General features: G+C 46.3%; 1 protein-coding gene across 1 annotated transcript in view; it reads right to left on the bottom strand.

Moving 5' to 3' along the window:
• LOC120027847 (catenin delta-2-like) overlaps nt 1–23,486 on the bottom strand; it is a 311,487-nt gene that overhangs the window by 105,379 nt on the left and 182,622 nt on the right. The window contains exon 12 of the mRNA XM_038972919.1: nt 18,219–18,540. Within this exon, the coding sequence (XP_038828847.1) occupies nt 18,219–18,540 (322 nt within the window). The remainder of the gene's footprint in view (nt 1–18,218; nt 18,541–23,486) is intronic.

Here is a 23,486-nt window from a genome sequence, read left to right as displayed (position 1 = left end):
AGAGAGAAAACACTTCCACTCTAAATTCTGGATGAATGCTCTCGACTTCAACAATCATCACCATTTCCTGTTGCCTCTCAATGAAGGAATGATGGAGAGAGAGACGGAAGAAGAGAGGGAGGGAGAGGTGAAGAGATGACATTATATTGAGAGAGAGATGGAGGGGGTGATGGAGGAAGAGATATACAGAGCATCTATCTCAAAAGTTAGACATACTGATTTCTTCTTTATTCAACTCTTCCACTCCAGAATGTTCCAGATCGATGGCTTCCTCATCTAATAAGAGACAATGAACACTTGAGTTGCTCCATATTGTTCTTCCAAAGGTCAAGATCCTCATCCCTCTCTCACATACCAGATATACAACTCACTGACATTAACGTCTTTATGCAAGTCTGGGCTCAGCTTTCAAATGAGAGCATCAAACCAGAAACAGAGATAAAGGTCTTTATTAATGTATGATGGAGCGCATGCAAGAGGACTTTGCTGAAACAAGATATCAAACTCACTGACCTTAATGTCTGCAAGATTGTGCTTAACTTTTACATGACATCGGCAAACAAGATATTCAACTCATCTGTACTTCTCATGAAAGTGGTGACTTTATGCAAACTGGAAACCACATTCCTGAGGATGCATTTATTGTAGCTGGGGATTTTAACAAAGCAAATTTGAGGAAAATGCTACCGAAGTTCTACCAACTCATTGACTGTAGTACTCGCACTGGTAAACCATTGGGCCCCTTCCACTCAACTTTTTTGAAATGCCTACAAGGCCCTCCCCCGCCCTCCCTTTGGCAAATCTGAACACGACTCCATTTTGCTCCTCCCTTCCTAGAGGCAGAAACTCAAACAGGAAGTACCCATGCTAAGGTCTATTCAACGCTGGTCTGACCAATTGTTTTGATCACGCGGACTGGGATATGTTCCAGGTGGCCTCTGAGAATAACATCAACGAATACACGGATACAGTGACAGTGAGTTCATCAGGAAGTGTATAGGAGATGTTACACACACTGTGACTATTAAAACCTACCCAAACCAGAAACCGTGGATAGATGGCAGCATTCGTGCAAAACTGAAAGCGCAAACCACCACAATTAACCATGGAAAGGTGACTGAGAATATGGCCGAATACAAACATTGTAGTTATTCCCTCTGTAAGGCAATCAAACAGGCAAAACGTCAGTACCGAGACAAAGTGGAGTCGCAATTCAACGGCTCAGACACGAGACGTATGTGCCAGGGTCTACAGACAATCACAGACTATAAAGGGAAAACCAGCCACGTCGCAGACACCGACGTCTTGCTCCCGGACAAGCTAAACACCTTCTTCGCCCGCTTTGAGGATAACACAGTACCACCGTCGAGCCCCGCTACCAAGGACTGTGGGCTCTCCTTCTCAAATTGCCGACATGAGTAAGACGTTTAAGCTGTTAACCCTCGCAGGGATGCCGGCCCAGACGGAATCTCTAGCCTCTAGCCTCAGAGCATGCGCAGATCAGCTGGCTGGAATGTTTACGGACATATTCAATCTCTCCTTATCCCAGTCTGCTGTCCCCACTTGCTTCAAGATGTCCACCATTGTTCCTGTACCCAAGAAAGCAAAGGTAACTGAACTAAATGACTATCGCCCTGTACCACTCACTTCTGTCATCATGAAGTGCTTTGAGAGGCTAGTTAAGGATCATATCACCTCTACCTTACCTGACACCTTAGACCCACTTCAATTTGCTTACTACCCCAATAGATCCACATTGCACTATCCGCTCTGGACAAGAGGAATACCTATGTAAGAATGTTGTTCATTGACTATAGCTCAGCATTGAACACCATAGTACCCTCCAAGCTCATCATGAAGCTCAGGGCCCTGGGTCTGAACCCCGCCCTGTGCAACTGGGTCCTGGATTTCCTGATGGGCCACCCCCAGGTAGTTAAGGTAGGAAACTTTGCTGATCCTCAACACAGGGGCCCCACAAGGTTGTGTGCTCAGCCCACTCCTGTACTCCCTGTTCACCCATGACTGCGTGGCCACGCACGCCTCCAACTCAATCATCACGTTTGCAGACGACACAACAGTAGTAGGCCTGATTACCAACAATGATGAGACAGCCTACAGGGAGGAGGTGAGGGCCCTGGGAGAGTGGTGCCAGGAAAATAATCTCTCACCCAACGTCAACAAAACAAAGGAGCTGATCGTGGACTTCAGGAAACAGCAGAGGGAGCATGCCCCTATCCACATTGACGGGACCGCAGTGAAGAAGGTGGAAAGCTTCAAGTTCCGCGACATACACATCACTGACAATCTGAATTGGTCCTCCCACACAGATAGTGTGGTGAAGAAGGCGCAACAGCGCCTCTTCAACCTCAGGAGGCTGAAGAAATCTGGCTTGGCCACTAAAACCCTCACAAACTCTTTACAGATGCACAATTGAGAGCATCCTTTCGGGCTGTATCACCATCTGGTATGGCAACTGCAACGCCCGCAACCACAGGGCTCTCCAGAGGGTGGTGCGGTCTGCCCAACTCATCACCGGGGCAAACTACCTGTCCTCTAGGACACCTACAGCTCCCGATGTCACAGGAAGGCCATCAAACACCCGAGCCACGGCCTGTTCACCCCGCTATCATCCAGAAGGCGAGGTCAGTACAGGTGCATCAATGCTGGGACCGAGAGACTGAAAAACAGTGTCTATCTCAAGGCCATCAGACTGTTAAATAGCCATCACTAGCCGGCTTCCACCCGGTTACGCAACCTTGCACCTTAGAGGCTGCTGCCCTATTTACATAGACTTGGACTCACTGGCTACTTTAATAATGGAACACTAGTCACTTTAAAAATGTTTAAATAATGTTTACATACTGCTTTACTCATCTCATATGTACAGTGCCTTGCAAAAGTATTCATCCTCCTTTGCATTTTTCCTATTTTGTTGCATTACAACCTGTCATTTTTGTTTTGTTTTTTTGTTTTGTATTTTTCACCCCTTTTTTCTCCCCAATTTCGTGGTATCCAATTGGTAGTAGTTACAGTCTTGTCTCATTGCTGCAACTCCCGTATGGACTCGGGAGAGGCGAAGGTCGAGAGCCATGCGTCCTCCGAAACACAACCCAACCAAGCCGCACTGCTTCTTCACACAATGCCCATCCAACCCAGAAGCCAGCCGCACCACTGTGTCGGAGGAAACACCGTACACCTGGCGACCGTGTCAGCGTGCACTGCGCCTGGCACGCCACAGGAGTCGCTAGTACGCGATGAGAGAAGGATATCCCTGCCAGCCATGCCCTCCCCAACCCGGACGACGCTGGGCCAATTGTGCGCCGCCCCAAGGACCTCCCGGTTGCGGCAGGCTGCTACAGAGCCTAGACTCAAACCCAGAATCTCTAGTGGCACAGCTAGCAGTGCCTTAGACCACTGAGCCACTCGGGAGGCCACAACCTGTAATTTAAATTTATTTTTAATTGGTGAAAGGAAATGAAAAAAATCACTTGTTTCAAAAAATTCTAAAAAATAAAAAACTGAAAAGTGGTGGGTATATATGTATTCACCCCCTTTGCTATGAAGCCCCTAAATAAGATCTGGTGCAACCAATTATCTTCAGAAGTCACATAATTAGTTAAATAAAGTCCACCTGTGTGCAATCTTAAGTGTCACATGATCTGTCACATGCTCTCAGTATATATATACACACCTGTTCTGAAAGGCCCCAGAGTCTGCAACACCACTAAGCAAGCGGTACCATGAAGACCAATGAGCTCTCCAAACAGGTCAGGTACAAAGTTGTGGATAAGTAAAGATCTGGGTTAGTTTATAAAAAAATATCAGAAACTTTGAACATCCCACGGAGCACCATTACATCTATAATTAAAACATTTAAAGAATATGGCACCACAACAAACCTGCCAACAGAGGGCCGCCCACCAAAACTCACAGACCAGGCAAGGAGGGCATTAATCAGAGAGGCAACAAAGAGACCAAAGATAAACCTGAAGGAGCTGCGAAGCTCCACAGCAAAAATTGGAGTATCTGTCCATAGGACCACTTTGTAGTCATACACTCCACAGAGCTGGGCTTTATGGAAGAGTGGCCAGAAAAATAAGCAAACACGTTTGGTGTACGCCAAAAGGCATGTGGAAGTACTCTTGTCAGATGAGACTAAAACGCTATGTCTGGCAAAAACCCAACACCTCTCATCACCCCGAGAACACCATCCCCACAGTGAAGCATGGTGGTGGCAGAATCATGCTGTGGAGATTTTTTTCATCTGCAGGGACTGGGAAACTGGTCAGAACTGAAGGAATGATGGATGGTGCTAAATACAGGAAAATTCTTGACGGAAACCTGTTTCAGTCTTCCAGAGATTTGAGACTGGGACGGAGGTTCACCTTCCAGCAGGACAATGACCCTAAGCATACTGCTAAAGCAACACTCGAGTGGTTTAAGGGGAAACATTTAAAGGTCTTGGAATGGCCTAGTCAAAGCCCAGACCTCAATCCAATTGAGAATCTGTGGTGTGAATTAAAGATTGCTGTACACCAGCAGAACACATCCAACTTGAAGGAGCTGGAGCAGTTTTGCCTTGAAGAATGGGCAAAAATCCCAGTGGTTAGATGTGCCAAGCTCATAGAGACATACCCCAAGAGACTTGCAGCTGTAATTGCTGCAAAAGGTGGCTCTACAATGTATTGACTTTGGGGAGGGGCTTGAATAGTTATGCACGCTCAAGTTTTCTGTTTTTTTGTCTTATTGCTTGTTTGCTCCACTTCAAAGTGGTAGGCATGTTGTGTAAATCAAACGATACAAACCCCCCAAAAAATCTATTTTCATTCAAGGTTGTAAGGCAACAGCATAGGAAAAATGCCAAGGGGGGTGAATACTTTCGTAAGTCGCTGTATATACTGTATTCTATTCTACTGTATTTTAGTCAATGCCATTCCGACATTGCTCAATCTAATATTTATGCATTTCTTAATTCCATTCTTTTACTTTTATATTTGTGTGTATTGTTGTGAATTGTTAGATACTACTGCACTGTTGGAGCTAGGAACACAAGCATTTTGCTACACCCGCAATAACATCTGCTAAATATGTATATGTGACCAATAAAATTTGATTTGATTTTGATTTGAATTTGATTTGATAAAACAAGACAAACTTCAAACAAGATATACAACTCCCTGACCTTACCGTCTGCTGCCTATGCAATATAGTACTTTTTTTTTTTTTTTTTTTTTTTTTTTTTATCCCCTTTTCTCCCCAATTTTCGTGGTATCCAATCGCTAGTAATTACTATCTTGTCTCATCGCTACAACTCCCGTACGGGCTCGGGAGAGACGAAGGTCGAAAGCCATGCGTCCTCCGAAGCACAACCCAACCAAGCCGCACTGCTTCTTTAACACAGCGCGCCTCCAACCCGGAAGCCAGCCGCACCAATGTGTCGGAGGAAACACCGTGCACCTGGCCCCCTTGGTTAGCACGCACTGCGCCCGGCGCTAGCCCAATTGTGCGTCGCCCCACGGACCTCCCGGTCGCGGCCGGCTGCGACAGAGCCTGGGCGCGAACCCAGAGACTCTGGTGGCGCAGTTAGCACTGCGATGCAGTGCCCTAGACCACTGCGCCACCCGGGAGGCCCTCAATATAGTACTTTTAATGTAATATAGAACTTTCCATAAACATGACAGGTGCACATTTTTCTTTAATCCAAGTGAAGAGAGGAGAAACGTGGAGATAGGATTCTGCCTAGCTGCCATTTTACAATAATCCCCCTTAATACGATGGCAATGTCACAATAGGGTGTGTGAAGTGGCGGTGTGTGTGTGTGTGTGTGTGTGTCTGTGTCTGTGTGTTTGTGCGTGTGTGTGTGTATGTGTGGCAGTGGCAATGTCAGGAGAGGGTGTGTGAAGTAGCTGACACATACGCATTCATATATTAACCTTGAGTACCCGATACCTCATTGAGCTATAGATTAGGTGTTGTGGGGGGTTTGTGTGCATGTGTGCGTGTGTGCATGAGTGTGCATGTGTGCACGTGTGCGTGTGTGTGTGTGTGTGCGTGTGCGTGTGCGTGTGTGTTTGGGCGGCAGCTCGCCTAGCGGTTAGAGCATTGGGCCAGTAACCAAAAGGTCACTGGTACAAATACCAGAGCCGGCAAGGTAAGGTTTGCTCTGGGGGTGCCGTACTACTACAGTATGACCATGTAAAACAACACATTTCACTGCACCTGTCCAGTGTATATGACTATTTCTTTTAGGTGAGTGTGTGATGGATGTTAATGGAAGAGCTGCCAGAGGCAGTAATTACAGTAAACACCATTGACATGATGCACACACACACACTGACAGCTTCATCTACTGACGCTGCTTCACACAATACAGAGAGAAGGAGAAGGAGTGAGAGAGAGAGTAGGGGAATAGCGAGAAGAGAGAGCACCTTTCAACAATGAAAGCAACAATTATGTCCTTGTCTTCTGTTCATGTCTGATGTTTTGTCTCTGTCAAATTGAGCCTTCCTCCATTTCCTCACTCTCTCTCTCTCTCCTCTATCTCTCCCCTCTCGCTTTCCTCTATCCCTACCCTCTCCCCCTTTTTAACTGATGATTACCAAAACAAAACACTTCACAGTGATCTTGCTGCAGTCAAGGGTTTCACTCATCACTTCTGTTCAGCTCCAGAAAGAAACAATGGTGACAAAGTAATTTGTGTCAATCAAACTGCTCAACTAATCATCATCATCATCATCATCTTCAGCATCATCAACAAATTCACAACAATCACCACAAGTATCACTGTCATCACCCATCATCACTTCAAAAAGCCTATTTGCTACGACTATAAACTTCAATTAATAGCTTGGCTGTTTATTAGCTTCAATCAATCAACACAACAGCCGCTTATTAAAAACATGCTTCTATTTGAGCCAGGTGTCTATTTACTAAATGCACACAGCTTTTACTCAATAAAATGTTGAGAAGACCGCCACACTGTGTACTGTGACCAGTATGACCAGTATAAACATTCTAATAACAAATCCATCGCAGATCAGACTAGGCTGCCTATCGTACACCCCCGATATTCGTGCTTCAGAGATGTGTCCACGGTAACCTCGTAAACAATTCCTTTAGACCAGGCATTTATTTGAAACAGGCGTTTATTTGCAGAAATGTGTTCCAATGTCCGGCTATTAAAAGAGACAAAATGCAATTTAATGCTCTGCTTTTAAATGAAATCTTAAGGTATGTGAATAACATGTGGCTAGCATGGCTCCAGTCCCCCGACCCTCCTCCAGACTCTGTCCTCTCTCCAGGGATAGTCCAGACCTAGGCCCTCTGTTAATATAGCATCATCATCATAACAGAGAAGATAACTAGTAGAATGGCTCCTTAACACCATGTACAGACACAATCAGACACACACGCATGCAAGGGCGCTCACACACACACACACACACACACACACACACACACACACACACACACACACACACACACACACACACACACACACACACACACACACACACACACACACACACACACAGAGAGCAACCACTCAGAGAAAAAAATGACCACAACGGGCAACTTACTTACAACAGTTAGGAAAGATGGCCAAGTCACAAACACAACACACACACACACACACACACACACACACACACACACACACACACACACACACACACACACACACACACACACACACACACACACACACACACACAAAACACAACACACACACACAAAACACAACACAACACAAACACACACAAACACACACACAAACACAACACACACACACAGCTCCTCAGGGCCAAGGTTCTGGTGATGCATCATTACCCTCCCTCGGAGGTGATTCCATATCCCAGCATGCATTTCTCATGTGGAGAGGAAATTACCCCTGGGCCGTGCTGAGAGCCAAAAGAGTGTGTCCTCTCTCATCTCCTTCATCTCCTCCCCCTCTCTCCTCTCCTTCATCTCCTCCCCCTCTCTCCTCTCCTTCATCTTCTTCCCCTCTCTCCTCTCCTTCATCTCCTCCCCCTCTCTCCTCTCCTTCATCTCCTCCCCCTCTCTCCTCTCCTTCATCTCCTCCCCCTCTCTTCTCTATCTCCTCCCCCTCTCTCTTTTCCTTCATCTCCTTCCCCTCCTCCAGCTCTCTCCTCCATCTAACTCTTTTTATCCTCCTCTCCTTCTTCCTTCCTATTCTCTTTGACCTCTATCTACTCTCTCCTTTTCTTCTTCTTTCTCTCTCTCTACCTCCCTCTTTTTTTTCTCTCTCACCATCTCTCTCTCTTCCCTTTATCTCCCTCTGGTCTCTCTCTCCCTTTCTCTGAGGGAAAACGACAGAATAATAACAGAGACAAAAAGCATGGACGGGTTGTACAGTAGCACCAGTGTCTAACTATATAAACGAAGCTCCCGTGTGTCCCTAGTGTCTGCCTTACAATAGCCTCGGGTTTATTTCATATCACACTGTCATATTCACACAACAGTCCCACTTCTCTCTCCACATCCATTCACTACAACACCACAATACAATACCACATATACAGTACAATAAAGAGCAGCACTGAAGAAAGGGTCATCTTTATAGCTACAGTCCACACAAAAAAACACATACGACACACCCTCAAACATCTCCTAGGTACAAGGACTGCAAAATATCAGTATGGTATGAGTGGCTGGATATTGTATCTCATATAGCATGTGAATGTATTCCATAGAAAACGGCACTTAGCTCACACGTAGCTCAAAATTGGGCCTCAAGAGATCCTCTCACACAGTAATACATAAACCATATGACGCTGTACACGGCACGCACACACGGACACACACACACACACACACACACACACACACACACACACACACACACACACACACACACACACACACACACACACACACACACACACACACACAACCTCCTGTATAATGATGACAGCTCTCCTCCAGGTCTCAGTGTATCATGTGGTGTACCATTCCCCAGAGAAATCACCTCGTGGTTAGACACACACGCACGCACGCACGCACGCACGCACGCACGCACGCACGCACGCACGCAGGCACGCAGGCACACACACACACACACACACACACACACACACACACACACACACACACACACACACACACACACACACACACACACACACACACAAAGTGACAGTGACACACTGTCCTCTCGCTGAATTGACTCATTGGAAAATGTGAGGCTCACGCTAGCCGATCAGAATGCAGCATCACACGCATAACTACACACACACACGCACACCCCTCTGACCAATGTGAACCACACCTTATATAAATAGCATGCTCCCTTTTATTAGGCTGTCTCAGTGATGGGACCCATAGTGACAATAAACAGCCAGCACACTGATTATATCTGACTCCAGTATGATACATCATATTAAATCATATCAGCTATGATGGTAGCTTACAACATATGATATGTCGTATCACATCATGTAACACGTACTACATATAGTACATGCATCTTTTCTTGCCACAGAGTAGAATTTGTAGTACATAGACAAATCCTCCCCCTCCCTCCTCTCTCTCTCTCCTCCCTCCTCCTCCTCCTTTCACTCCATCCTCCGTTTCATCTTCAGGAACACCTCCTCCACCTCTCCACCTCTCCTCCATCTCACAGACTGCTACTCTCTTCCTCTGATGGCAGCTAACCTTGTTAGCACCTCCTAACAGCCTGGATGATGTTATTACAAATGTATCATGTCTGGTGTGACTTGGGTTGCAGGGTGGGTTTGGGTGTGTGTGCATATGCTATAGCAGAATGTGCAGCCGTGTGGCTGCGTATTAAAATATGTGTTTTACAGCTCAAGTTGAAAGATAAAGAATATTTTAGACTTCCCGTAATGTGTGTGTGTGTGTGTACATATGAGCGTGCGTTCTTTTATGTGTGTGTAGCCCTCTAGGTGAAGTGTTTAGTAATGTGGGGCGACACGGTGGCATCTGACCTTTTAACTAGGACGCTAACAGGCCTATGGGAACACTCACACACTACATCGCTAAGCGCTTCAGCCCCAGAGGGCTGCCTTAGCATATGTGTTACAAAGCCAACCACTTTCACACACTGTCTGGGGTTTAACACAAGCTGCTGGCTAAGATATACACCAATTGGCCAAAAGTATGTGGACACCCCTTCGAATTAGTAGATTCGGCTATTTCAGCCACACCCGTTGCTGACAGGTGTACAAAATCGAGCACACAGCCATGCAATTTCCGTATACAAACATGACCAGTAGAATGGTCACCGTACTGAAGAGCTCAATGACTTTCAACGTGGCACCGTCATAGGATTCCACCTACCAACAAGACAGTTAATCAAATTTCTGCCCTTCTAGAGCTTCCCCGATCAACTGGAAGTGCTGTTATTGTGAAGTGGAAACTTCTAGGAGCAACAACGGCTCAGCCGTGAAGTGGTAGGCCACACAAGCTCACAGAATGGGTTGGCCGAGTGCCGAAGTGCGTAGCGCAGCCTTTCAGGTTATGTCGATATAGGACTTGTTTTACTGTGGATATAGATACTTTTGTGCCTGTTTCCTCCAGCATATTCACAAGGTCCTTTGCTGTTGTTCTGGGATTGATTTGCACTTTTCGCACCAAAGTACGTTCATCTCTAGGAGACAGAACGCGTCTCCTTCCTGAGCGGTACGACGGCTGCGTGGTCCCATGGTGTTTATACTTGCGTACTATTGTTTGTACAGAATAAAGTGGTACCATCAGGCGTTTGGAAATTGCTCCCAAGGATGAACCAGACTTGTGGAGGTCTACAATTGTTTTTCTGAGGTCTTGGCTGATTTCTTTTGATTTTCCCATGATGTCAAGCAAAGAGCCACTGAGTTTGAAGGTAGGCCTTGAAAGACATCCACAGGTACACCTCCAATTGACTCAAATGATGGCAATTAGCCTATCAGAAGCTTCTAAAGCCATGACATAATTTCTGGAATTTCCCAAGCTGTTTAAAGGCACAGTCAACTTAGTGTATGTAAACTTCTGACCGGATGTTGAGCGTTTGTAAATTTGTCAGTTATTCTGCGCTCTGGCACACTCAGACGAGACTGCTCTGAAATCTGAGTAGATAGACAGAGCGAATTTACCAGCTACGTCTATCTACAGTTGTCGCAGTGACATCATGAACATTCTATTGAAATGGTTACTGTCAAGGATGCCATGGTTGCCCTTAGTTTGAAGATGTAATCCGGAGACAGGTGTTTTCTCCATCTCCTTAGCCATCATACTCTAATTCCACTGATTTCAAAACTCTGTCCTCCAGAAAGTGGAGAGCAACACTTATGCAGTTCTACTACGGGGCAGCATAATGGCTCTCCTGTGAAGTAGTGACGCGCGACGTACGCCTAGTTTCCTCAAACGAATCATATATGTTACTAATTTGCAAACGTATGATATGTTACGAATTCTAGGGAGGTGGGTAGGTGGCTAATACTAGCTAGCTCACTAATGTTAGCTGGGCTAGGGGTTAGGGTTAAGTTTAGGAGTTAGGTTAAAGGATTAAGGTTCGGGTTAAGTTTAGGAGTTAGGTTAAAGGATTAAGGTTAGGGCTAGGTGAAGGCTTAGCTAAAAGGGTTAAGTGTAGGGTTAGGTTTAGCTAACATGCTAAGTGGTAAGTAGTTGAAAACTTGCTAATTAGCTAAAATGCAAAAGTTGTCCGTGATGAGACTTGAACTCGCAACTTTTGGGTTGCTAGACATCCGCATTATACGCCCACCCATCCCTACCAACTTCCCTCCTTTAGTTTTATGTAACCATACCAAATATAACATATCATCCTAAATGTCTTTCAGATTTACATACAGAATAATATGACATGCCAGGTTGCACACAAACACACACTATAGTAGCAAGCTGACAGGCAGGCTTCAGTGAGGACAATGAATGTGAGTGGTGTGGAAGCAAAGAGCTATTCATATTCTATCATACTGTATTTCTGTGAATAGTGTTCTGTGAATAGCTCTGATCACCTTGGACATTAAAAGCTCTCCCTCTCGCTCTCATTTCGCTCTCTGAATGAAGTCATTCCCTCTCAAGGCTGACACTGAATGCTGCATATGAAGTCAGCTCTCTCTCTCTCATTTCTCTCTCTGAGTGAAGTCATTCCCTCTCAAGGCCGACTCTGAATGCCGCATATGAAGACAGCTCTCTCTCTCTGTCTGTTATTCTGCTCTACCTCTCTCTATCTCCCCTCTAACTGCCAGCTTTAGGTGTGGCTTCCAGGCTTGAGAGTATCATAAGTTTGAAATGTTTGTTTTTTTATAGCTGTTTTCAGTCGCACTGCGTACTTTTCCTGCTCTTTTAACAGATTAAGCATGACTCTGACAATGATGGATTGTACAAACATTTTGGAATACTCATTGCATTTTTTACGGACTTAAAAAACACATTCACCTCCACTGGCACTGCATATCTGAGACAAATTTCAGTGATTAAGAAGCCGGGCGAGAGGAAATACAGCCGATAAGGGCAGACAGACGATCGATACTGACATTCGAAGGTCGCAGACCTGAAATACATCCGAAGCACAATCGTTCACGTGAATGTAGAGTTCTAACTGAAATATGTGATTTCACAAATACATCCAAAAATGCCTCTAAAACGTTGAATGTGCGTGTTTGTAATTCAAGATCATTGACAAGCAATGTGGATGAATTTGAACTGCTTCCTCAGTCAGTAAACGCAGAAATTGGATGTCTCACTGAAAAATGGACCCACGAATATATCCCAGATTAATTTATTTTCATACAAGATTTTCAGCTGTTAAAACGGTCCAGAGAGGGGATGAGAGGAGGGGGCGTTGCTATGTATGTGAATCACATTATACAGGCAAAGAGATGAACTGACCTGGAGAAAGAGGAGTTTGAGTGTGTGTGGCTTCAGCTCCATCCTAAATCATTCCCCAGGTCAGTTTCAACTGGTGGTGGGAGGACTCTAACATCCACCATGGACACATGACAAAACACTTCAGCAGAACACTGTGGATTATCTCATTATCACCACCGTTGATGTGATCAGGATGTGCTCTCCCCAAATGGGTCTCATCCTGTGTGAAGACTTGAATCACCTGCCCATCAAGATGCTGACAAACTCCCATCCAGACATGAAACAAGACTAAAGGGGAGTCCACCCTAGATCTGATCAATATAAATAAATAAATTACTTCAACACCCCCAGTGTACTTGCTCCTCTCAGCTCTAGTGATCATAATGTCTGCTGTTCTCCCCAAACGCAACATCAGGGGGAAGAAGTGAGGTGCAGCGGCAAAAATGCCATCTGGTAACCCAGAACAGAAAGGAGGCTTTGCTTTCGTGTATGGACAATACTGAATGGTCTGCCATATATGAAGTGGAGAGCATTGATGCAAAGGTGTAGCCATTCAACTCCTGCATTCAAACTACACTTGATGTATGCAAGCCAATCAGAAATAAGAAAACAACAACTCTGGACAAGCCCTGGATGACTGAGAGAATAAAGGCTAACATCAGGAAAAGACAGAAAACTCAACAGATGGGGGGGGAAACAATGAAATAGAGACAATTCAGAAACACAGTGCCAATTCTTATCAAGAAAGTAAAGAAAAACTACTACAAAACTGAAATCCAGGACCTAAAGAAGAAAATGAATGGTGGGACTTCATTAACAAAGGACTGGGACGAAAGAAAACATCATATTGAGAATACAGGTTGAAGGAGTTGACAAACACAAACACCACACCTCTTGTCACCTTGCCCCTGCCCATGCCTACTAAGTAGGTTGAGCTGTGTGCAGCATTTGCCAAATAAAGCAAGCACTGACCAGACCCAGCCTATAGAAAATGTATGGGCCTGATGGCATTCCAGCCTGGCTACTAAAAGAGCAGAAGATCTAGCCCCTGTCATCACACACATAGTTAACACCACCTACGGGCAGGGGACTGTTCCTGCTGCCTGGAAGACTGACAATATGTGTCCCATACCTAAAGTGTCAAACCCATGTACAACAGGTGACTGGAGGCCGATCTCTAACTCTCTAATCTCTCATGAAAAAAATAATTCCAGTTCTATCTGAGTGCCCAAACCAGTACGCCTACCTCACAAAGTCAAGCACTACTACTGGCTGACAGCTACAGACTCCAAAAAAACAACTATTGTCCGAAAGCCTTTGATTGAGTAGACCACACAACATCTGTCTGACATTGAACTGTGTCCAAGTTTAATTGCCTGGCTCCTCAGCTCCACCACTGGAAGAAGGCAGGGGTTGATGACGAATGGCACATTCAGCCCTTGGTTAGAGGTGACCTCTGGTATGCCACAAGGTGGCGTTGTCTCACCATATCAGTTTCTACTTCACATGTCCACCCGAAAAGTTGTCTTCAGTGACACTTTGGACACTGGGTACGCTGATGATGTAGGGCTGTACTAGGCCATACTGCTACCAGCATCCAGGAGGACACTTCCATGGGATTGGAGGCAAAGCAGCTGGAAGTGTCCAACAACATGCTCCTGAATGGGAAAACGTCTGTGGAAATCCGGATTAGTTTTCCAAGAGAACCTCCACAACCTGCACCAATAATCCTCGGAGGACAGGAAGTACCAGTAGTATCAACGACCAACTATCTTGGTTTTCATCTAGATTCCAACCTCAGTGGTGACACACACGTGGAGCAGTCAGTGAGGAAGGCCTCAAAACGCCAGAAATGGCCTACCCACTGAAGATCTGGTCACAGTATACACTACACTGGTGGAGTGCTGTTAGATGCAACAAAAAGCAGCAGGCCCACTGGACAGGTTGCAGCGGAGGGCCCTGAGGATCATCTCCAGAGGTGGAGCAGTCCAACCACAGTGCACCTGGTGAAGGACATGCACACTCTTGAACACTGCATGACCTGCTCCCTCCAAAAGAGGTGACTGCACCACCAGGCTCCTGAGAAACAGTCACCAACTGTCCTGAATCACTACCCGAATGCCCCCCGAGAAACACCACTCTATCCACTGCTGTCAGACTGTACAACAACTCTAGCTCTTAAATGTTTTCCCTAAAATTGTCTTTTTCACAATCACATTTTAACATTTCAGCAAGAGGAACTGCCCCTCTCTACCTTCAGGCTCAAACACTACATCCCAACCCGAGCACTCCGTTCCGCCACCTCTGGTCTCTAGGCCCTCCCACCCCTACGGGAGAGCAGCTCCCTTTCAGCCAAGTCAAAGCTCTTCTCTGTCCTGGCACCCCAATGGTAGAACAGGATTCCCCCTAAAGTCAGGACCCATCTCTGGAAACTGTCTGAAACCCTACCTCTTTGAAGAGTATCTTAAATAACTCTCACGGCGTCCCCGACGCCCCTCTTTCATCACCGTCTTCTCTCCTTCCGTTTTCTCTATTCCTCCTTTCATCACTATCCCTCCTCTCTCTCCCTCTCTCTACAGATTGATGGATGCTGCTGAGAGCTAGCCCAGTCACAGGCTTATTCTCTCCTTAATGAAGGTATTTGAACATGAACACTGTCTGAAAAAAAAAAAAAATATATATATATATATACTGGGAGTGGAGCAGGTTAATTGAAAGACAAGTGCAGGGTAATAATGAAACACACAAATCAGCTGGGCTTGACAATCTAGACCCTCTATTTCTGAAACTATCCGTCGCCATTGTCACAACCCCTATTACCAGCCTGTTCAACCTCTCTTTCATATCGTCTGAGATCCCCAAGGATTGGAAAGCTGCCGCGGTCATCCCCCTCTTCAAAGGGGGAGACACCCTGGACCCAAACTGTTACAGACCTATATCCATCCTGCCCTGCCTATCTAAGGTCTTCGAAAGCCAAGTTAATAAAGAGATCACTGACCATCTCGAATCCCACCGTATCTTCTCCGCTGTGCAATCCGGTTTCCGAGCCGGTCACGGGTGCACCTCAGCCACGCTCAAGGTACTAAACGATATCATAACCGCCATCGATAAAAGACAGTACTGTGCAGCCGTCTTCATCGACCTGGCCAAGGCTTTCGACTCTGTCAATCACCATATTCTTATCGGCAGACTCAGTAGCCTCGGTTTTTCTGATGACTGCCTTGCCTGGTTCACCAACTACTTTGCAGACAGAGTTCAGTGTGGTAAATCGGAGGGCATGTTGTCCGGTCCTCTGGCAGTCTCTATGGGGGTACCACAGGGTTCAATTCTCGGGCCGACTCTTTTCTCTGTATATATCAATGATGTTGCTCTTGCTGCGGGCGATTCCCTGATCCACCTCTACGCAGACGACACCATTCTGTATACTTCTGGCCCTTCCTTGGACACTGTGCTATCTAACCTCCAAACGAGCTTCAATGCCATACAACACTCCTTCTATGGCCTCCAACTGATCTTAAACGCTAGTAAAACCAAATGCATGCTTTTCAACCGTTCGCTGCCTGCACCCGCCCGCCCGACTAGCATCACCACCCTGGACGGTTCCGACCTAGAATATGTGGACATCTATAAATACCTAGGTGTCTGGCTAGACTGTAAACTCTCCTTCCAGACTCATATTAAACATCTCCAATCCAAAATCAAATCAAGAATCGGCTTTCTATTTCGCAACAAAGCATCCTTCACCCACGCCGCCAAACTTACCCTAGTAAAACTGACTATCCTACCGATCCTCGACTTCGGCAATGTCATCTACAAAATAGCTTCCAATACTCTACTCAGCAAACTAGATGCAGTTTATCATAGTGCCATTCGTTTTGTTACTAAAACACCTTATACCACCCACCACTGCGACCTGTTTGCTCTAGTCGGCTGGCCCTCGCTACATGTTCGTCGCCAGACCCACTGGCTCCAGGTCATCTATAAGTCCATGCTAGGTAAAGCTCCGCCTTATCTCAGCTCACTGGTCACGATAACAACACCCACCCGTAGCACGCGCTCCAGCAGGTATATCTCACTGATCATCCCAAAAGCCAACACCTCATTTGGCCGCCTTTCCTTCCAGTTCTATGCTGCCTGTGACTGGAACGAATTGCAAAAATCGCTGAAGTTGGAGACTTTTATTTCCCTCACCAACTTTAAACATCTGCTATCTGAGCAGCTAACCGATCGCTGCAGCTGTACATAGTCCATCTGTAAACAGCCCACCCAATTTACCTACCTCATCCCCTTACTGTTTTTATTTATTTACTTTTCTGCTCTTTTGCACACCAGTATCTCTACTTGCACAAGTTCATCTGATGATTTATCACTCCAGTGTTAATCTGCTAAATTGTAATTATTCGCTCCTATGGCCTATTTATTGCCTACCTCCTCATGCCTTTTGCACACAATGTATATAGACTAATTTTCCCCCCCTACTGTGTTATTGACTTGTTTATTGTTTACTCCATGTGTAACTCTGTGTTGTTGTCTGTTCACACTGCTATGCTTTATCTTGGCCAGGTCGCAGTTGTAAATGAGAACTTGTTCTCAACTAGCCTACCTGGTTAAATAAAGGTGAAATAAAATAAATAAAAAACACCAAGAAGGCTGGGCTGCAACACAGCACAGTGGGAAGGAGAGGTGGATAGAGTGAGACTGAAAATATATGTCTCTCTGCTGGTACAGTAATGTCTACTTCAGTCTCTCTCTGTCTTTCGTGTGTGTAAGCAGTTTATGTGTGTGTGTTTGTGTGTGCGTGTGTCAGTGGAGGCTGCTGAGGGGTGGATGGCTCATAATAATGGCTGGAACAGAGCAAATGGAATGGCATCAAACCATGTGTTTGATGTATTTGATACCATTCCACCTATTCTGCTCCAGCCATTACTACGAGCCCGTCCTCCCCAATTAAGGTGCCACCATCCTCCTGTGGTATAAAGTCTCCTGCTATGTTTTCAAATCAATACCCCCCAAGGAGAGGTCAAGTGTAAACACTAGTACTGTCTGTCACACATGACTGTCAGTTCCCTCCAGAGTGAACCTCTCTGCTCTCCTACTAGTCTCTACAGCCCCACCACAAAGCTCTGTATGTTGCTGATTGATTGACAGTGATCGATTGACAGGGATCGATTAACATGGGAATTAATATGTGTGGTAACACAGGCCAGTGACCGCCACAGGATAGACCTATGGGGATTTGCAGGTCAGACACTATGATTGAAATTGTGATTGATGTGTGTGTAGGAGTATGTGTGTGTGCATGAATGTGTGTGTTTGTGCATGAGTGTGTGTGCATATGTGTGTGTGTGTGTGTGCATGCCTGATCCTACCTCGGGTCTTTCTGTATTGAGTCTATAGATGGTGATCTAGCCAGTGTGCCCTCAGGTGGCATGGCTGGTCCAGATTTGCTGTAAGGAGACTCTACAGATGGGCAGTACTGTAGTGTACGGTAGGGATCTGCAGTGTAGGGGTCTGTAGCATAGGCCTCTGCTGTATAGCCTGGGCCCACTGTAGCATAGTTATTGGCACCCCCACGACCATAACTTCCTCCGGCGCTGTGGCTGCTTCCTCCGGCGCTGTGGCTGCTTCCTCCGGCACTGTGGCTGCCTGCTCGCTGTAAAGAGGCGGAGTCGACACCGGGGGAGGATGGGGCTACATGTGAGAAATAGGGATACAAGACATAGTTCACCACCTGGTCACTGATCAGCTGCATCTGGTCTATAGGGGGAGGAGAGGAGAGGAGAGGAGAGGAGAGGAGAGGAGAGGAGAGGAGAGGAGAGGAGAGGAGAGGAGAGGAGAGGAGAGGTTAGGAGAGGAGAGGAGAGGAGAGGAGAGGAGAGGAGAGGAGAGGAGAGGTTAGGAGAGGAGAGGAGAGGAGAGGAGAGGAGAGGAGAGGAGAGGAGAGGAGAGGAGAGGAGAGGAGAGGAGAGGAGAGGAGAGGAGAGGAGAGGAGAGGAGAGGAGAGGAGAGGAGAGGAGAGGAGAGGAGAGAGGGAAGGAGAGGAGCGGAGGGGAGAATAGGAGAGGAGAGTAGGGAGGGGTTAGGGGAGGAGGAAAGGAAAAGGGAGGAGAGGAGCGGAGGGGAGAATAGGGGAGGAGAGGAGAGGAGAAGAGCAGAGAGAGGAGAAGAGTGGAGAGGAGTGGAGGGGAGGTTAGGGGAGGGGAGGAGAGAAGCAGAGGGGAGGTTAGGGGAGGAGAGGGGAGGGGAGGAGCAGAGGTTAGGGGAGGAGAGGGGAGGAGCAGAGGGGAGGAGAGGACAGGAAAGGAGAAGAGGTTAGGGGAGGAGAGGGGAGGGGAGGAGCGGAGGTTAGGGGAGGAGAGGGGAGGGGAGGAGGATAGGGGAGGAGAGCAGCAGAGGTTAGGGGAGGAGAGGAGAGGGGGAGGAAAGGCGAGGAGAGAGGGGAGGAGAGGAGAGGGAAGATTAGGAGAGGAGTGGAGCAGAGGGGAGGTTAGGGGATGGGAGGAGCGGAGTGGAGGTTAGGGGAGGGGAGGGAAGGAGAGGGGAGGAGCGGAGGGGAGGTTAGGGGAGGGGAGGGGAGGAGAGGAGTGGAGGGGAGAGGAGAGGAGGGGAGGAGAGGGAAGGAGAGAAGTTATAGTTAGACAGAGGAGAAAAAAACAAGTAAACAGACAGAAGTGTGTAGAAATAATAGAAAAGCTAAAAGAGACAGAGAAAAAAGTAAATTAAGATATTAAAGACGCAGGTAACTCAACGGTTAAGAGAGTTGGGCCAGTAACTGAAAGGTCGATGGTCTGCATCCCCGAGCTGACTAAGTGAAAAATATGTCGATGTGCCCTTGAGCAAGGCACTTAACCCTAATTGCTCCTGTAAATCGCTCTGGATAAGAGCGTCTTCTAAACGACCAAAATGTAAATAACTTAGAAAACAAATCATTCTAATAAAATGAAGGTGAAAATGTCTCATATCAAATGTATCTATTTCTTCTAACAATTCTACTTCAGAGGATGGGCAGGTACACACCGTAGGCTATGTAATAAGTCTGCCTCTGTAAGGATCAATATGTAGCCATTTCATGACTGGAGCTTTACGCAAACCAGTGAGCAGATCACTAAAGAGGGAATTAGCCCCTAAAACAAGTTAAAGGTGAAAATGAAAAACAACACACACACACACACACACACACACACACACACTGTAAATCATACTGTAATTCACCCTAAAGAAACACACACGCAGTGTATCTCATCCTATAGACTGAAACACAGTGTAACTCACCATACAGACTGACACACAGTGTAATCACCCTATAGACTGACCCACAGTGTATCTCACCCTATAGACTGACCCACAGTGTATCTCACCCTATAGACTGACCCACAGTGTATCTCACCCTATAGACTGACCCACAGTGTAACTCACCATAGAGACTGACTCACAGTGTAACTCACTATACAGACTGACACACAGTGTAACTCACCATACAGACTGACACACAGTGTAACTCACCATAGAAACTGACACACAGTGTAACTCACCATACAGACTGACACACAGTGTAACTCACCATACAGACTGACACACAGTGTAACTCACCCTACAGACTGACACACAGTGTAACTCAACATACAGACTGACCCACAGTGTAACTCACCCTACAGACTGACACACAGTGTAACTTACCATACAGACTGACACACAGTGTAACTTACCATACAGACTGACACACAGTGTAACTTACCATACAGACTGACACACCGTGTAACTTAACATACAGACTGACACACAGTGTAACTTACCATACAGACTGACACACAGTGTAACTTACCATACAGACTGACACACAGTGTAACTCACCATACAGACTGACCCACAGTGTATCTCACCCTATAGACTGACCCACAGTGTATCTCACCCTATAGACGGACTCACAGTGTAACTCACCATACAGACTGACACACAGTGTAACTCACCCTACAGACTGACACACAGTGTAACTCACCCTACAGACTGACCCACAGTGTAACTCACCCTACAGACTGACACACAGTGTAACTCACCCTACAGACTGACACACAGTGTAACTCACCCTATAGACTGACACACAGTGTATCTCACCCTATAGACTGACCCACAGTGTATCTCACCCTATAGACTGACACACAGTGTAACTCACCATAGAGACTGACACACAGTGTAACTCACCATACAGACTGACACACAGTGTAACTCACCATACAGACTGACCCACAGTGTAACTCACCCTACAGACTGACACACAGTGTAACTCACTCTACAGACTGACACACAGTGTATCTCACCCTACAGACTGACACACAGTGTATCTCACCCTATAGACTGACCCACAGTGTATCTCACCCTATAGACGGACTCACAGTGTAACTCACCATACAGACTGACACACAGTGTAACTCACCATATAGACTGACCCACAGTGTAACTCACCATACAGACTGACACACAGTGTAACTTACCATACAGACTGACACACAGTGTAACTCACCATACAGATTGACACACAGTGTAACTCACCATACAGACTGACCCACAGTGTAACTCACCCTACAGACTGACACACAGTGTATCTCACCCTATAGACTGACCCACAGTGTATCTCACCCTATAGACGGACTCACAGTGTAACTCACCATACAGACTGACACACAGTGTAACTCACCATACAGACTGACCCACAGTGTAACTCACCATAGAGACTGACTCACAGTGTAACTTAACATACAGACTGACACACAGTGTAATCACCCTATAGACTGACCCACAGTGTAACTCACCATAGAGACTGACACACAGTGTAACTCACCCTACAGACTGACACACAGTGTAACTTAACATATAGACTGAACCACAGTGTAACTTAACATACAGACTGACACACAGTGTAACTTAACATACAGACTGGCACACAGTGTAACTCACAATACAGACTGACACACAGTGTAACTCACCATAGAGACTGACCCACAGTGTAACTCGCCATACAGACGGACCCACAGTGTAACTCACCATATAGACTGACCCACAGTGTAACTCACCATACAGACGGACCCACAGTGTAACTCACCCTACAGACTGACACACAGTGTAACTTACCATACAGACTGACACACAGTGTAACTTACCATACAGACTGACACACAGTGTAACTTACCATACAGACTGACACACCGTGTAACTTAACATACAGACTGACACACAGTGTAACTTACCATACAGACTGACACACAGTGTAACTTACCATACAGACTGACACACAGTGTAACTCACCATACAGACTGACCCACAGTGTATCTCACCCTATAGACTGACCCACAGTGTATCTCACCCTATAGACGGACTCACAGTGTAACTCACCATACAGACTGACACACAGTGTAACTCACCCTACAGACTGACACACAGTGTAACTCACCCTACAGACTGACCCACAGTGTAACTCACCCTACAGACTGACACACAGTGTAACTCACCCTACAGACTGACACACAGTGTAACTCACCCTATAGACTGACACACAGTGTATCTCACCCTATAGACTGACCCACAGTGTATCTCACCCTATAGACTGACACACAGTGTAACTCACCATAGAGACTGACACACAGTGTAACTCACCATACAGACTGACACACAGTGTAACTCACCATACAGACTGACCCACAGTGTAACTCACCCTACAGACTGACACACAGTGTAACTCACTCTACAGACTGACACACAGTGTATCTCACCCTACAGACTGACACACAGTGTATCTCACCCTATAGACTGACCCACAGTGTATCTCACCCTATAGACGGACTCACAGTGTAACTCACCATACAGACTGACACACAGTGTAACTCACCATATAGACTGACCCACAGTGTAACTCACCATACAGACTGACACACAGTGTAACTTACCATACAGACTGACACACAGTGTAACTCACCATACAGATTGACACACAGTGTAACTCACCATACAGACTGACCCACAGTGTAACTCACCCTACAGACTGACACACAGTGTATCTCACCCTATAGACTGACCCACAGTGTATCTCACCCTATAGACGGACTCACAGTGTAACTCACCATACAGACTGACACACAGTGTAACTCACCATACAGACTGACCCACAGTGTAACTCACCATAGAGACTGACTCACAGTGTAACTTAACATACAGACTGACACACAGTGTAATCACCCTATAGACTGACCCACAGTGTAACTCACCATAGAGACTGACACACAGTGTAACTCACCCTACAGACTGACACACAGTGTAACTTAACATATAGACTGAACCACAGTGTAACTTAACATACAGACTGACACACAGTGTAACTTAACATACAGACTGACACACAGTGTAACTCACAATACAGACTGACACACAGTGTAACTCACCATAGAGACTGACCCACAGTGTAACTCGCCATACAGACGGACCCACAGTGTAACTCACCATATAGACTGACCCACAGTGTAACTCACCATACAGACGGACCCACAGTGTAACTCACCATACAGACGGACCCACAGTGTAACTCACCATACAGACTGACCCACAGTGTAACTCACCATACAGACGGACCCACAGTGTAACTCACCCTA

Source organism: Salvelinus namaycush, chromosome 33 (genome assembly GCF_016432855.1).
Source record: "Salvelinus namaycush isolate Seneca chromosome 33, SaNama_1.0, whole genome shotgun sequence".
Lineage (NCBI taxonomy): Eukaryota > Metazoa > Chordata > Actinopteri > Salmoniformes > Salmonidae > Salvelinus > Salvelinus namaycush.
Note: the sequence above shows the minus strand (reverse complement) of the source record. Positions and strands in the feature narration are given on the sequence as shown.